Genomic DNA, 16,113 nt, shown 5'->3' on the forward strand with positions numbered 1-16,113 from the left:
TCACCAGGATCTACCCAGTCAGAGTCCAAGCCTTCCCGAATCTGAGTGATTTTATCGTGCAGATACTGTGCAAAATTCTCAGCCTGTCCTTGCAAGGGGTCCTCCCACGCTCTCTGGTGTAGGAGGGAGCGAGTCACCCTAAACAAGGCGTTGGGCGGTTATCTGCCAATGCAATAAGAGCAGAAAAGTAGTTACACTTTGCCGCTTTTATCGCCACTAAATAGGTCTTAATATGAGACCTAATTCATGGTCGGTCGGATTCAGAGCGACTAGCCCTCCAACCACTCTCTAGGCATCTTTTCCGGTGCTTCATCTTGCTCAGCTCCTCGGATAACCAAGGGGCCGGGCAGGTTCGGCGCTGGGTCAGAGGCCGCAAAGGCACGACTCGATTCACAGCACCGGCGGCCGTCCTGTCCCAGGCGGCCACCAGGTCTTCAGCCGAGTCGTGAGCCAGAGTTTCAGGAACTGGCCCAAGCTCCCTCTGGAACCTATCAGGATCCATCAGGCGCCTGGGGCGGAACCACCTGGTCGGTTCCGCCTCCCTGCGGTGGGATGCAGCAGTCAAAAAGTCCAGCCTCAGGAGAGAATGGTCTGACCATGACAGGGGTTCAATAACTATATCCCCTATATCCAGGCCACTCAGTCACTGACCAGAGACAAAATCCAAGTCCAGAGTGTGTCCTCCCGCGTGAGTAGGGCCAAGAATTAGTTGTGTCAGGTCCATGGCTGTCATGGAAGCCATAAACTCCCGAGCCATCCCAGACGCCTCACCGGCAGACGGCAGGTTGAAATCCCCCATTTTTATTTTTATTTTTTTAATTTGATTTATATGCCGCCCTTCTCCGGAGACTCAGGGTGGCTTACAGTGCTTTAATAGCCTTCATACTTTTGTATATTTTATACAAAGTCAGCTTATTGCCCCCACAAACTGGGGGCAATTTACCTACCTTAGAAAGGATGGAAGGCTGAGTCAACCTTGAGCCTGGCAAGATTCGAACTTACTTTAATTGCAGACAGCTGGTGTTAAATTACAGTGCCTTGTCCGCAGAGCTATCCAGGCCCCATGACCAAAAGTCTGGGGGTATCAACCGCCACCCCAGCAATAACATTGAGAAGCTCGGGCAGGGCCGCTGTCACGTGGCAGGGGGCCAGATACGTGATCAGCAGGCTCACCTGCATCCCATGGCCCTACTTCACCAGGAGAGACTCACATCTGGCTATCTGAGGTACAGTGGCCTCCCTCAGATCAAGACCTTCCTTTATAATGACCACCACACCCACACCCCTGCCCTGGGCCCTTGGCTGATGGAATGTGCGGAAACCTGGCGGGCACACCTCTACGAGGGGAACCCCCCCTCTTGGCCCAACCAGGTCTCTGTAATACCCGCCAGGTCCGCACCCCCCTCCTGAACTAGCTCGAAAATGAGGGGGGCCTTATTAACCACAGACCTGGCGTTGCACAACATCAGCCTAAGGCCTGGGCTTAGGAGATAGCGGGTGCGTGCCCCCACCACATGATGTGGCCCCCTACTCCCGCCATATCTGCCTCTCCCAACCACGGTCCTGATAGAATCGCCCACCTCCCTATCAGCACTGAGCTCCTCCACACCCCGCTCCCTGCCTTCCGTTCCATGCCCCTGTGTCAAGCCTGACCTATACCCCTCCCTCCCCACCCCCTGCCCCAAGCCCCTTAAAAGATTACAAAAAGACAATTTAAAAAAACCCCGCAGCCCGCTCTTTGCGGCATGCCACCTCTCGGGGTTCCAAAACCTGTCATTGAGGTAGGCCCTCGATAGAGTGGAGGGCCAAGCCTGCAAGAGGGGGGAGTCTCGCAGACCAAGAAGCTCCGCTGCTGAATACATCTTGACTGCAGCGGATGGGAGTGACCGTATCCTGGGGGTCCATATAAAAGGTCCAGGGGAGAAACATGAAAATGGGAGTCTCAAAAACATTTTCACAGGACCAGGTCCACTGTCCTCTCATAACAAAGGACAACAGAGGACAAAGTCATATTGAGGATAGACATAAAATGCTTAACACCAACATTTGTTATATGAATTTTAAAACAATTCCCTAAGTGATGCAAAATGGATGAAAAAGAATTTAAGCCTTAAAAATATTGGAAACAGAATAGTCAATATTTACAATTCTTGTAAAGGACCCGGGAAATATAGTAATAATTGATAATTTATTTCTGTTAATAATCCTTTGCTCTCTTTTACAATCCTGGGGATCCTAGAGTAGGAGACCACTAACCCAATTAATTTTTTGGCACCAAGTCTCCTTATTGAAAAAGCCTTACACCATCCCTTGTGGGTCATATTTCTTACCATTCAAAGCATCACACTAAAAGACCTAAAGTTTTTACAATTGTTCATAATTATAGTTAAACAGATTACTCCATGGAGATATCTGATGTGATTGCCATGTGATGACAACGTTTTTCAGGAGATGTTCATTATAATCCATAATCTTCATAATCCTTGTAAACAAGTACTAATCACAATCACTATTTCTGAATGAATGGGTGGTAGCAAAATGTTCTTTAATATTTGGAATATCTACTCTAATGGCCTTTTCAATTCAGAATGTTATATAATTCCCCCCCCCTTTATTTCTGATTCACTATCATTATTCCCTAGAACAGGGGTGTCAAACTCAAGACCCGTGGGCCATATCCGGCCTGCAATGTGGCTAAATCTGGCCCACGGGGCTGTCTTGGAAAAAGCAAAGGACTGGCTCCAGCCCCTCCATCTTGGCCCTGGTCCAGGCCAGCTGGATATTGATCTATAATTTGATGGCTACCATCCAGGCCGGAACCTTAGATCCATGGGTTGCCCTGAAGCTGGCGAGAGACCGCCACACCACTTCGGCCCTATCCCCATGGCACTCACTGTCTCCTGTGCACATGCCCAGGGGGCAGGAACGAGGCAATGGGGGCAGCCCCTAGCTGGCTCCAGGGCAGCCCTGCAGATCTAAGGCTCACCATGTTCCAGGCCAGATGACTGCCATCCAGTTATAAATCAGTGCAGTGCTCACCATCAGCGCCTCCATGGTCTGCTTGCCAGCCCGAGCTTGCAGCCCATGTAGCTTGCCTCTCACTGGGACCACCCCCATTCTATGTGGGAAAGCCACAGCTATGATAAGCACGGACACCAGCAACCTGCCAATCTCTCCCCCTCCCCTCGGAGGAAGGAAGGAAAGAAGATGAGAAAGAGGGAGGAATGGAAGGAAGGAGAGGGAGGCAGGGAGGGAGGGAGGGAGGGAGGGAAATGGGAATGAGAAGGAGGGACACAGGGAAACTGGCCATGCCCCCGGCCATGCCCCCCCCCAAGGTCAACCACAACCCTGATGCTGCCCTCAATGAAATAGAGTTTGACACCCATGCCCTAAAACATAATATATAGCGATCAAGAACCCCTAAATTCCTACTTTCATATATATCCACAACCGTCTAGATGACACTGGTTCATACTTCATGGCATACCTTTTAGCCCTTCCATTTGTAATTAAACCTATATCTTATATACAGTGCATTCAGAAAGTGTTCAGACCCCCCCTTCAATTTTGTCAATTTTGTTATGCTGCAGCCTGATTCTACAGTTGTTGAAATTCATTTTTTCTCATTAATCTACATTCATACTCCATAATGACAAAGTGAAAACAGAATTTTTGAAATGTCTGTAAATTTATTAAAAAGAAAAAACTGAAATATCACATTGGCATAAGTATTCAGACCCTTTGCAACAACACGTGAAATTTATCTCTAGTGCCTCCCATTTCTCTTGATCATTGCTGACATGTTTCTACACCTTGGAGTCGACCTGTAGTAAATTAAATTGATTGGACATGGATAGAGACACACCTCTCTATAGAAGGCGTCAGAGCTGACAATGCATACTGTAACAGAGCAAAAGCCATGAGGTAAAGAAACTGCCTGCAGAGCTCAGAGACAGGATTATTGTAAGGCACAGTTCTGTTACAGGCTACAATAAAATTTTTGCTGCACTGAAGGTTCCTAAGAGCCCAGGGGCAACCAGGACTCTTCCAAGAGCTGGTTTCCCTGTCAGACTGAGCAATCGGGAGAGAAGGGCCTTAGTAAGAGAATTGACCAAGAACTTCCCCATGACCTCCATTTTTGCTGGCAGAGGGCTACAGGAGGCTGTCACAGCTGGCCACGCCCATCCCAGCCACACCCACCCAGCCTCCCGAGGTCAAACACAACCTTGATGCGGCCCTCAATGAAATCGAGTTTTGACACCCCTGGGCTAGATGGAAGCCTCTCCTCAGTGCAAAACACATGAAAGCCCATTTGGAGCTTGCAAAAAAGAACCTGAAGGACTCTCAGACTGTGAGGAACAAACTCTAAGCAGATTTGTATGCTCCAAGGTTCCTTCCAATTCTGTAATTGTGTGATAAGCCCTAATAATTGCTAATCATTTATAAATATCAATCTTTATCTGTACAAATATGTGCATTTAAACACAAGTGCCATTTTAAAGTAAAAGAAAATAGATTTTCTAAAAGATTCCAAATAAAGCATCAGATATTAACTTTAGGGGGTGTGTGGAATATTTTTTTAAAAATCATTATAAAAAGGAGTTTCCTTTGTTAAAAAGGATGGATGGAGATCTGCATCTTTATATGAACATATTTTAAGTGTTCCTAGAATAAGAGTCATTCCACTTGATAAGAATAGTTTTTAATTGCCACATAATATAAATAGAAATGAAGAAATAAATGAGTAGAACCTGGACCATGGTCAGAAAGGGGTATAACTTTTAACTGGGGTATAACCACATCAGGATTTATTGAATCACAGCAAGGGAGAATTGCCTCTAAATGCCAGCCCAGAGGAAAAACAGTGAAAACGGTTGAAAAGACATTAGAAAGACATTGATCTAATTTCATGAGCTGAAAACAGTTGCATGTCCCTGTGGCTCCAGGTTCTCTTGTGGCCCTTGGAGCTATTCTGGCAATAGTTGATATTACTGGTTTCCTGATATTTTGAAGTAAGAGTACTACAAAACTGGAATCTAGCCAACTGTTGGCCTAAAGCCACGGATGCACTTTCATTAATCATATCATATAATCACCAATCCAATGTAAAGTTTTCTAAATTGTCTCTTGGCCAGTTTTTCCTCTTCTTCAAATGTATGCCTCATTTATATGAGAGAGAGAAAAAGATTATTAACAATCCTCTCTTTCTATGAGAAATATTGAAGCTACAGAGCAATCACAGGATAATGCTGAAGACTAAGAGAGTCTCATCCCCTCCAGGCTTAAAGCTGTAATATAGGTCACAGCAATTCACAGTGAGCGCAGCCTGAATATATGGCTTTCAAAAAAGGTGGGGTTGATGGCTGGCTGGCTGCTTGGCCCAGCAGATAATAGTACAGTCATTCATGATCAACAAAGCCAAAAAGGCTTTTCATGGCCTGAGGGAACACCACATGATCAACATCATCACAGCATAGTTGCAGCTCAGCTGGTTTACTGAAATAAGCAAATGCTGTAACTACTTTTTACATTTTACACTGCAGTTACTTTTATTATTTTAACATTCACAGATGAATCCACTTCTCCATGTCCTGTTTATGTGCTAATTTTATACTGTTTCGTACTTTTGTGGTGCTGTAATCTCATACATTATTACTATTCTAATATTATACTGATTCTTTGTAATAATGAGGTTGGGAAAAAAGGACAATTGTTTCTCTGGGCAGTTTAAAATATCACACATTACAATATAAACATCCATAGAATACATAATGGTATAAACCATCAAGTTTCTAAAAATTAAAGGTAAAAATAGCTTTAAAACATGTAGAATGAATAAATAGTACATAAAACATAAAATCTAGAATTCCAATATGGAACAGTCATTAAATCAAACTCGGGGAAAAAACTATGAAGACTGGAAAAAGAGGAATTGAAATGGTAGTTGTCTCCCTGGGAAGCTCATTCCAAAAGCAAAATATTCAAATGGAAAAACCGTGTCTTTTTGTAATTCATTAAAAATTATTCTCTTCTCCAGAAACTCAGTTTTTATCCACACACTTAGCCAGAGAAAGTTGCTTTAACATTTTCCAAAATTATCCAAACTCAAGTAAACTACCCTTTCTCCTAATTACGCCTCTTATAACCACAAAACTGTGCTCTTCCTTTAAAAATAAATATTTCTAAAATTAAACAAATATTGTTACCTGTAGAACTGCAAAAATCAATATAATTAACTACAGTCTGACATTTACTATAGCTGGGTTTTTGCAGCATAGATTTGGTAGCCCCATTGGATCCAATACACATAACAAAGTAGCTATGTGTAATATTTGTCTGATATAGTCTCCAAAAGAGAACATGCAGAAAAAATACATTCTTTTTATCTGCTAAATTATCTGTATAAATAATCACATTGCAGTATAAACAATTACTATAATTGCTATACGTATATACTGAATTCATTCAAAGTGAAGAAATTTTACCAGGTATTCTTTATGTCTTCTTAATCTCTTCTTTGGTGTTATTTATTACTGAGCAATTCAAGCCTATACTGTGTTCAATACTTTCTTCGCTTCTACCTAAGCGAAAGAATATTGCCTTAAAGAAGGGTTTTCTGTAAATTAGTGCATCTTGCTTGTTTTCCTAGCCCAAACTTCTATAGAAGTGAGGAAACTGCGTCCATGTCCTTCACTGAGGCTGCTGGGAGTTGTAGTTGTGCAACATTTTAGAGATCCAAGTTCCCAATTCTTTCAGTAGAGGAAATAATTTCCAATTGAGAAATAAGAAGGAAGAAATAATACAGATGTTCCTTGATCTCTGGTTCAATTGTTCAGTTCAACTGGATTGCAAACCTGAGATTTACTGATACAGGGAGAAGAAAGTGAGCATTTGAGACAACAAAAAACTTGTCTTCAAACTAGGAGTTGGCAATCTTTTCAAGCAATTTGGTTGTTCTTATGTTTTGATGTGACTGTTATTGTTGAATAATATTACAATTGGGATTACATTATGAATAGAATTATAACTATTATAATGAAGTTGCTGTGATGTATTTTGTAATTTTTACTATTACTACTACTATGGAATAGATTTCAGAAAATAATCATGGAAAAAAAATGTTTTAAATAATTCTTTTGAACGAAATCCAATGATAGCACAAACTAAAGCAAGTGTTTTTAGAAAGGAAACAGCATTACATTTTGTTGTAGTGAGTTACTGCCTGATAACTAGCTTTTATCTACAGCTTATTACTGAAGTCTCTGTAGCTACTACTTTGAGGCAATAGAAATAAATAAAATGTGCTGAAACAGTCTCTAGCACACATAGCAGACACCAAAAAAATTATATATGTATGGTGACGCTATTGCCATCTTTTATATTTGTGTCCCAGTGTCTGATGCATATATTTAAATTGCATTTGTTTGGTTGTTTGCCCAATAGATGCCCATGTGTCTGTATTAAATAAAACCAACAAATAAATAAATAAGAAAAGGATTGAAAAGGTGCAACATCTCACCTGTTTGTTTTGGGAATTAGTGCTATTAAACACAATTATATTTTCTGCAGAATAGCCCCACATTTAAATTTAAATGCTGCCATCTTGTGGGATTATTGATCTCTTACTTTATGTGCATTCATTAACAAAGTATGTTCATAATAATACAAGCAAATACTTAATCTGCATTGAGAATGAAAACTGAATGGTTTACAAAATAATTAGCATGCTCTGTATCTTCTGCAGTTCATGTTTTCTAATCTCATTATTCTTTTTTCTCCTCCAATTAGGGCTGAATTCATGTTCCTATTTCATGCAACTGATGAAGTTGATTATAGCTCACAAAACTGATAATGTAATAAAGTGTTCAGTTGGTTTTGCTGTAGAAAACAAGATATCACCCTGGAAACACTATTACATTAAGTACTCTTCTCCAATTGTGTGTCTTCCAAATGGAATGTGATAACGACTCCATTTGTAATCTATAACAAAGCTCAATTGCCATATGTTTGAGGATTATAAGGGTGGGAATTCAAGTTTGGGGTCAATTAGACTTTATTAAGATCCCAGCAGTGTAACATTTCATCTTCTTCCTCCAGTTTAACTCTTATGATTTTTCTACAGTTTGTTATTAAATAGTATAGTTACTTCTTCCTTACGGTAGAGCAAATTAAATTATAAATTACCCACAGCTGAAATATCTTTTTTTTAAACAATAATTTGATTCAAGGCTACTTGAATGTTATTATAAGATTGTTCACACTACTATCATGACAACACAGTATTGGCGTAAATCACAGATTTGTCATTGTTATTTGATTTAGAAGGATTTTCCATAAATTAACAAGTACCTAAAGAGCTAGAAACTGGAGATTACAGTTTAAAAAAGAATGTAGTATTGTGCAGTTAAAATTATCTGTGAGTACGTTATAGTTGGATTCATAGTCTAAGACTGGTGAAAACTTAGTAAGTCAGGTCCTAACTAAGGACCTAAGAATTCTTAAGGTAACAACTGAAACAGCAAACTGGGGTTTGTTTGTTTGCTTTTTGTAGAATTAGGGTATTATTATGAAAAAATAATAGAGTGCAGTACTGCAGCTACTTCAGCTGACTGCTAATTCAGCAGATCAGCAGATCAAATCTCACTGGCTCAAGGTTGACTCAGCCTTCTATCCTTCCGAGGTGGGTAAAATGAGAACCCAGATTGTTGGGGGCAATATGCTATTTAGTATACTGTCTTTGGTGTAAGCCGCCCAGAGTCCTCGGAGAGTGGGCGGCATAGAAATATGACTAATAATAATAAAAAATAAAAAAATAGCTGCTACTACTGAATGCCAGGTTGGTCTGTAACAAAGCCTCCCTGTCCTTGATTTGAGATATATGAGAGGGCTAACCTGGCATGACCAAAATTTATATCTCAAGATATGAAAATGTGATTTGACAACTATGTTAATGTGGTCCCAGTTGAATACATTTTTCTTTAAAAACTGATGCCAGCGTAGCAAGGACTGGAAATATTTGTTAAGATATTCAATCAATTCATGATAAATTAGATTGGTAGACTTGTATTCTTTCTCAGGGCTTTTGGTGGCTGTCTTTTTTATATTCATCACAAGTTCTGTTGGAGATAAATGAATTTACTGCTATTTGATAGAGTCATCAAATTGTTATCAGTGTCACCAGCATTGATATTCAACAGAAGCTACTACTGTAATCAACGGAAGCTCCAAATTATTTCTTCTTCATTCAATAAGTACAGCTCTTTGCTTGTCCATTTTAGCACTTCTTCTAACAATTTAGAGATGTTAGTCTGGAATGTAAGTCAATTTAGCTTTTTTAAAAATTGAAAATTCCTTTTCTTTAATTCCCTTCTCCTGCAGGTATCAAAGACCATCCTCCAAAAGTTTTTTTAAAGATGTCTGATTTTTTTATCCCTTTGGAAGCATTTCTGAGGCATTTATTTTTGAAGGTGGGGAACAATGCCACTGTTGGCATTGCTGTTTTTTGTTTTGCATCTTTCATCATTTTGAACCCTAACCCTTCCAGAAAAACATAAGGGAGGGATTCTTTTGTGATATCTTCCTTTGGGATTTCACTGAAACATGAAAAGACATAAAGATGCATCCCGCAGGAGACAAAATGATACAAAGGAAAATACATACAGGGATATTGGTCAACTTCCAACTATGCAGGATTAAGATCAGCACATTCCATCCATAAACACTTTATTGAAATTCTCTTTATAAAGTCTTGCCAACTTCTGAGTATAGTAAAGTACAGATAGTCCTTGATTTATGACCCCAGTTGAGCCCAAAATTTTTGTTGCTAAGCAAGACAATTGTTAAGTGAGTTTTGCCCCATTTTATGACCTTCCTTGCCACAGTTGTTAAGTGAATCACTGCAGCTGTTAAATTAGTAACACAGTTGTTAAGTGAATCTGGCTTCCCTATTGACTTTGCTTGTCTGAAAGCTACAAAAGGTGATCACATGATCCTGGAACATTGCAACTGAGTTAAACATGAACCAATTGCCAAGCATCCAAATTCTGATCATGTGATCATGGGGATGCTGCAGCATGTTGGAGAACAGTCATAAGTCATGAATGAAGGCAAATATGTGTGTCCCAGGATAATGTTACAAGACCCAATCCGGGTCAGTCACTGGAACAAGAGGTTTAGTCTTCCGAGCTTTTGGACTCGTGCTAGAGCCCATCCGTGGGGAACTTCTCTCTACCAGAATATGTGTTTGAGCTATTCTATGCTTCATATTTATGTTGTACCTTATATGAAGCATAGAATAGCGCAAAGCGCATTCTGGTAGAGAGAAGTTCCCTGAGGATGGGCTCCAGCATTAGTCTGAAAGCTCAGAAGACTAAACCTCTGGCCCTGGTGACCTACCCAGGTTGGATCTTGCAGTCATAGGTCACTTTTTTCAGTGTCCTTGTAACTTCAGTCACTAAATAAATGGTTGTTAAGTCGAGGACTATCCATACACTGAAATATACTTGTCGGTTCTTCTGTAAGAATGACCACTGTGTTTTTAAGCATAAAATCAAGTAACATTCTATATAGTTATTTTACAAATGCAAATCTTGAATAAAGTGTTTGAAGATGCATCCAAGATTAACATGCAGATTATGGCCTTCTCCTTCCCTTCCTCTCCTCCATCCCAAGATTCAAGTCTATTTGAAATTTAATTCATAGCAGGCCTTAGATTAATCTCCCTCAACTGGACTCAGCTGACACTGCTAGAATAAATTTCACAAGACATGTTATCATACCTCTAAACATGATTTCACTACTAGTAGGTTTTAAATTCTGAAGATTTTTCTGTTGTCTGTGGAGTCCTTGATGCTCTTTGAGCTTGGCTATTTGCTTGCAGACTATCTCACCAATGCGCTAATGATTTGCACTGATGCATGCTGATGTAATGAAATGTCTGCAATCACATAACCAGGTTCAGACAGAATCAAGGACTCCACAGTCCAACCCTAAGCTACATATACTCTTTTCTATTTCCTGTTGTCTTTCTCCTTTGATTTGGACTTAATTTATGGATGTTTGTTTTCATGTTTTTAATGCTGGGTATGCTAACCATCAAATTGTGAAATACGATTTGCCAATTTTTTTTATTAGTCCCTTTAATTTTTATAGGAAACACAAGCTATTTCAATTTCAAAACATACTGGTAAAAGGCTTTTATACCTTCTTTCATTATACTTAAATTCACAGTAGCCTTTATGGCAGAAAAAATCAAACTATTATTTTTGTCAGCTCACCGGCTATCACTGGCTCAATATGTTATGATCCCAAAATGTTCAATTTTATCCACCTTTTGATACATAGGAAAAAGGGATCAGATTAGAAATTAAACAGTAGCATCTTCAATACTCCTTCTTTAGATACTTAATGTTCAAAGTGGGGTCTCATTTTCACCCACCACACCCATGGGCACAAAAGAAGAGTTTCCACACACTCTAAAATAAAACAAAAAGCCCCAATCCAACTAGGCATATTGTTTTCAGTCAGCTTCAAATATACTGCTCATTCTACCATACTATTGCTCCCTCTTGCAGGAAAAGCATACTGATTAATTCTCAAATAATTCAATAGTTTGCCAAGTGTGCCCTTGCATCAATTTGTTCATTTTTGCTTTAAGAGATTCTATCCATTCTTAGGAGAAAAGATACACTTATTTCCTTTTTACAGGCAGGCAAATTGTAGATTTTTCTTCTTTCCTCATTTTAAGGACCTTTGCTCTCAAATTCAAGGTACTTTCCAACTTAGTGCAACTAAGAAGGCAACAAAAGTTGCATATTTTGCTGGAGTCCTTTCTCTTATGTTTACAAGTAACATAACTGTAGATACATTATGTACTTAGATATGTGACAAGAGTTTGAGAGTGGGAAAGTATTCCAATACTGAGCTGAGAAAACAGCACATGCAGTTGTTGCTGCTTCCTGAATAATATAGCTGAAACAAGAGAATCGGCTGCAGGTTTCAGATATCATGATGATGATTTTAATGTACAAATACAGAAATTCTTAACCAGCATTCCCCAAAACCAGAAAAGTGGTCCTACATGGCCCAAGATACTATTCATAACTAGGGGGAACAGAAAAATACAGACCATGAACATAGCAAAATTGTCTAGCATAGGCATTAAAAAACTAAAACATTTCTGGTAAGGTAGAGAAAGAGACTAAAACAATCTGGCTTTCCACGATTAAAAACAAAATGTCTTGGAACTTCATGTGCAACACAATGGTTGCTCTTGGTGTAAACCTCGTAAAAACATGGACTGTATTGTATTGTATTGTGCAGTTTTTGTAATTTTTGCCATTTTTATCCAGCGGTTTCCTGAAGCCTCAAAATTATTTCAAGGGTCTCTCAGAGATAAAAACATTGAGAAAAACTGGTTTATAGTACTGCAAAATACAGAAAGCTATCATTCGGATCAAGTCTGTCAATGCTGTAGCTTTTATTTTGCAATATGAAGCCTAATGGCCATGGGCAAGAAAGTATTTGCCTCAGAGTAGCAACTTGTGTAATGCATACTAAGTGGAAGATAAACCTCAACTAGAAATAGAAAAAGCATGATCAAATTTCAGTGTTGGAAGGAGAAGTAATAGTGAAGTTAATATTTGAGAGTGTTTTTAGCCATTCTCAAATTTTAAAAAAGGTGATGAATCAATAAGAATCAGAGTGCTTTGGGACCTCATCAGTATTGACAGTACAGAATGTCTATTCAGCGGCTATTGGTTTGGGGTGTTACTTTGATACAAGGGCAAATGTGATTTAATTTTTCTTCAAAGCTGATAAACCTTTTCCATGTTGTTTTCTTCAGCAGGAACTCCTTTCTATTCATTCACTAATCACACACAACAGTCCCATGTTCCTTAGAGAATATGTTTCTGTTTGATTTCCCAACAAAGCAAACATTGTAGACTGAAGAGAAAAATACTTCAAATAATTTTAAATTTTGCTAAGTAGAATCAGAAGATGAAAGCATTCACAGACACTCAATACTTCTGAAGCTAAATCAGCAGTAGTTGATATTTTTTAATTCATCTCCACATCTCATTGCAAACAGTTAGCTCTTAATGGAAATGCATGCTTTAGTACGAACATTTGCTATATCCCCCACTTGCACTAATTAATCACCATTTATCCAGAATCATTTCAGGCTCCTGGTTACTGGTTTTTGGTAAAAATAATCACTTTCTTTCATACATTTTACAAACTACACATTTTTTTAAAAAATGTTTCAGACCCAGGGAGTTCAGATTTAACCTTTTATTAAGCCGAAATTTTATATTAAAAACTCTCTCTAGAACACACAAAAATGCACATAAATCTTGAGCAGTGTTTCACCTGAATTTCTCAGTCATAAGTTATAGTCACAAGTATACCTGAAAATTCTCTTGCCTTGCCAGCTTTAACCTCTTGTGTAAAATTATTCTGTTTAATTATAGGAGTATATAGTGCAATCTTGCACATAATCTTGGACCCATTTTAAAATAAATAGACATGGATATAGAACCGACTCAAATGTATGTACAGTTATGGAAGTTCATGCAGGCACCAGAAATGCTGGAGTTACAGCTCCTCCCTGTAATAGCCAAGTTTTGCCAGCGACATCTCTTTCCTCAGTTGCATTACTTCCCAAAACATCTGGTCCACTGTGCAAAAGAAAAGGAGATGTTGTGGAAAAAAATGCTTCTTTAAAAGTTCCCAATGAACAAAGATATTTAGCAATGTTAAATCTCAGTTTTCAGACACTAAAAGCACTATTTAAATATAATACATGTACTGAGAGGTGCTGACTGGAAAAAAATTAATGTATTTTATATTAAGGATAGCATTATGTCTAACCACTTTTGATTACCCTGTTTCCCCCAAAATAAGACATCCCCTGATAAGAAGCCCAATTTTGAGCGCATGGCAATAAGGCCAAGTGCTTATTTCAGGGTTCAAAAAAATATAAGACAGGTCTTATTTTCGGGGAAACACGGTACATAGCCTATCATTCAGTTCATCTTTCAAACTAATTCAAGATTTTGGGGAGAAATCTACGGACACCTCAACCTTTATCAACTGCACTATGTTAATTGTATTTTTCCTGCCTTAAAACTATTTATTTACTCTGTTTATATAAAAATATTTCTTTACTTTAGGATTTTGCAACCATTTAGGTTTCTTTTTAAGATGCACCTACAAGGACTCTGATAAAAATATCTAAATTTCAAAATGACATTTCCCACTACCTTATAATACTGTAGGTCTTAAAGTTTGGTAAAACATTAACACAAAATTAGAATTAACAACTGTGCGTACTGTGTATATAAAAGGTTATGACAAAGTATTTAACTGACGTTTAACGATTTAAGAATGAATATATCAAATCTCTTGCAACATTTTTCATATAAAAATACTGAGACTATGCACAATAGATTTTAAGTGACAGTACAGCGATGATGCTTACATCTTTAAAAATGTTTTACCAGTATAAGATAAAATCAGTTTGCATGCTTGAACCTAACTTTTAAATAGTTTATGTAGTTTAATCCCCAAGTGCAGTGCAGATATGGAAAATTCAAAAAAGGATGTAAAGAAGTAAGAGAATAGGAGAACTGGTGTATATATTCTCTGTATGCCCAGTTTAAAAGAATGAAACACTGTTTTCTATTTTTCTTCCTCCACCCTCCCTTGATACAGACAATCTGTCACAAAAATATGTGGATATATTTATATGAAACCCACTGATTGTCTAGAAATTAAAAGCTTAATGACATATTGTCCCTTTGAAATTTGCACAGATGACTGTCAGCTTAATTATGAAAAATAAATTCCTCTTCCTAATTTATGCCATATGGGAATATAAAAAAGCAGAGAAGTAGAAGATTTTAGACGCAGTTCCAGAGGTTGTAGGAGCATTACAACTTCCCCAAGTTCTTGGTTTATATAGCAAAAATACACTTCTGAAAATCCGCAACCTGCTACAAAATCATAGCAGCCCTTCTAAGAAATAAAACAACTTTTTTACAGTAGGCCTCATTCTTAACTTACCATCCTGCTGCTTCACAAGCCCCTGCTGAATATATCGAATGTATGTGAAGAAATTACATACTGATGTGATCTGTACAAAAGAAGGGGGATAAAGAATTAGAATTCCACATGTTTAATTACCTGCCTGATCCAAATATACAAACCATGATTTAGAGCTCAACACTTACCCTATACCTACAGAAAGGAGAAATATAATAGTAGTTTCCCGAGTCCCCCAGCTTGATTCGATGCTTGCAGGATTTACTTTGTCCACTGAGAGCACATTTCCTGTCAACAGAATGGAAGAGTTTTAAAAGATGGGTTATGATTTAATTTACATGAATTATGGTACAGTTGTTTACCAAAGAGCCTGTCATCCATTTTTACACCAGTTTGACAGAAATTATTACAAATTATGAACTGATGTGCTCAGTGTTTACAATGTTTTGTAAAGCTGTTAAAACCACATTGGTAAAATTTACAGCTCCAGACAGAATTGCCTTTTGCAGGGGTCTTTGCAATTTTTTAAAAAAAGGTTTCCCCCCCCCCCAAAAGCATCTCAACTATTCCAGACTTAAGATCCCTTCTCTTTGTTGTGATTTAGCATCTCTATGAACCCAGTTGTGCTGATTTACAATGGTTACAGCCTAGTATAATGTATGAACACAGCCACAATGTTACCTATGGAAGTAATTTGATGCTCATCTCCTGCTAGATACCTAATGATAAGAAGTGACACTTGAAGAACTACTTGAAGTAAGTTTCTGATGTAATGGGAGGGCCATGGGGGAAATGAGATCAGAGGAATGCCTGATCCTGAGGGGAAAAAGACTCCCTTATGCCATAAAAAATGGGGATATAGCCAAGATGGTGTGTAATTTGTAGGGGTGGGGATAAAAGAGCGAAAATATAGAAAGCACAGTAAAATATGGAGACAGGAAGAGTCAGTCCTTGTTCTTGAGCCAATTAATTGTCAGATCTGCAGAGCTTGGGGTATACAAAGCTTCCCTTCCAAGTACTGAAACACATCAGATGCCTGGTAATAGTCCCAGGCAACTACCAAAACTA

At 38.5% G+C, this 16,113-nt stretch overlaps 1 protein-coding gene across 2 annotated transcripts in view; it reads right to left on the bottom strand.

The window, feature by feature from the left end:
• Nucleotides 1–13,026: 13,026 nt before the first annotated feature.
• RAB3IP (RAB3A interacting protein) overlaps nucleotides 13,027–16,113 on the bottom strand; it is a 45,506-nt gene continuing 42,419 nt past the window's right edge. For both annotated transcript variants that reach the window (XM_087874109.1, XM_034403205.3), the window contains exons 10-12: nucleotides 15,234–15,333; nucleotides 15,067–15,136; nucleotides 13,027–13,679 (exon numbers count right to left, since the gene is read on the bottom strand). In XM_087874109.1, coding sequence (XP_087730235.1) covers nucleotides 13,597–13,679; nucleotides 15,067–15,136; nucleotides 15,234–15,333 — 253 coding nt within the window. In that variant the 3' untranslated portion in view covers nucleotides 13,027–13,596. The remainder of the gene's footprint in view (nucleotides 13,680–15,066; nucleotides 15,137–15,233; nucleotides 15,334–16,113) is intronic.

Source organism: Pantherophis guttatus, chromosome 7, assembly GCF_059756535.1.
Source record: "Pantherophis guttatus breed Tessera chromosome 7, ASM5975653v1, whole genome shotgun sequence".
Lineage (NCBI taxonomy): Eukaryota > Metazoa > Chordata > Lepidosauria > Squamata > Colubridae > Pantherophis > Pantherophis guttatus.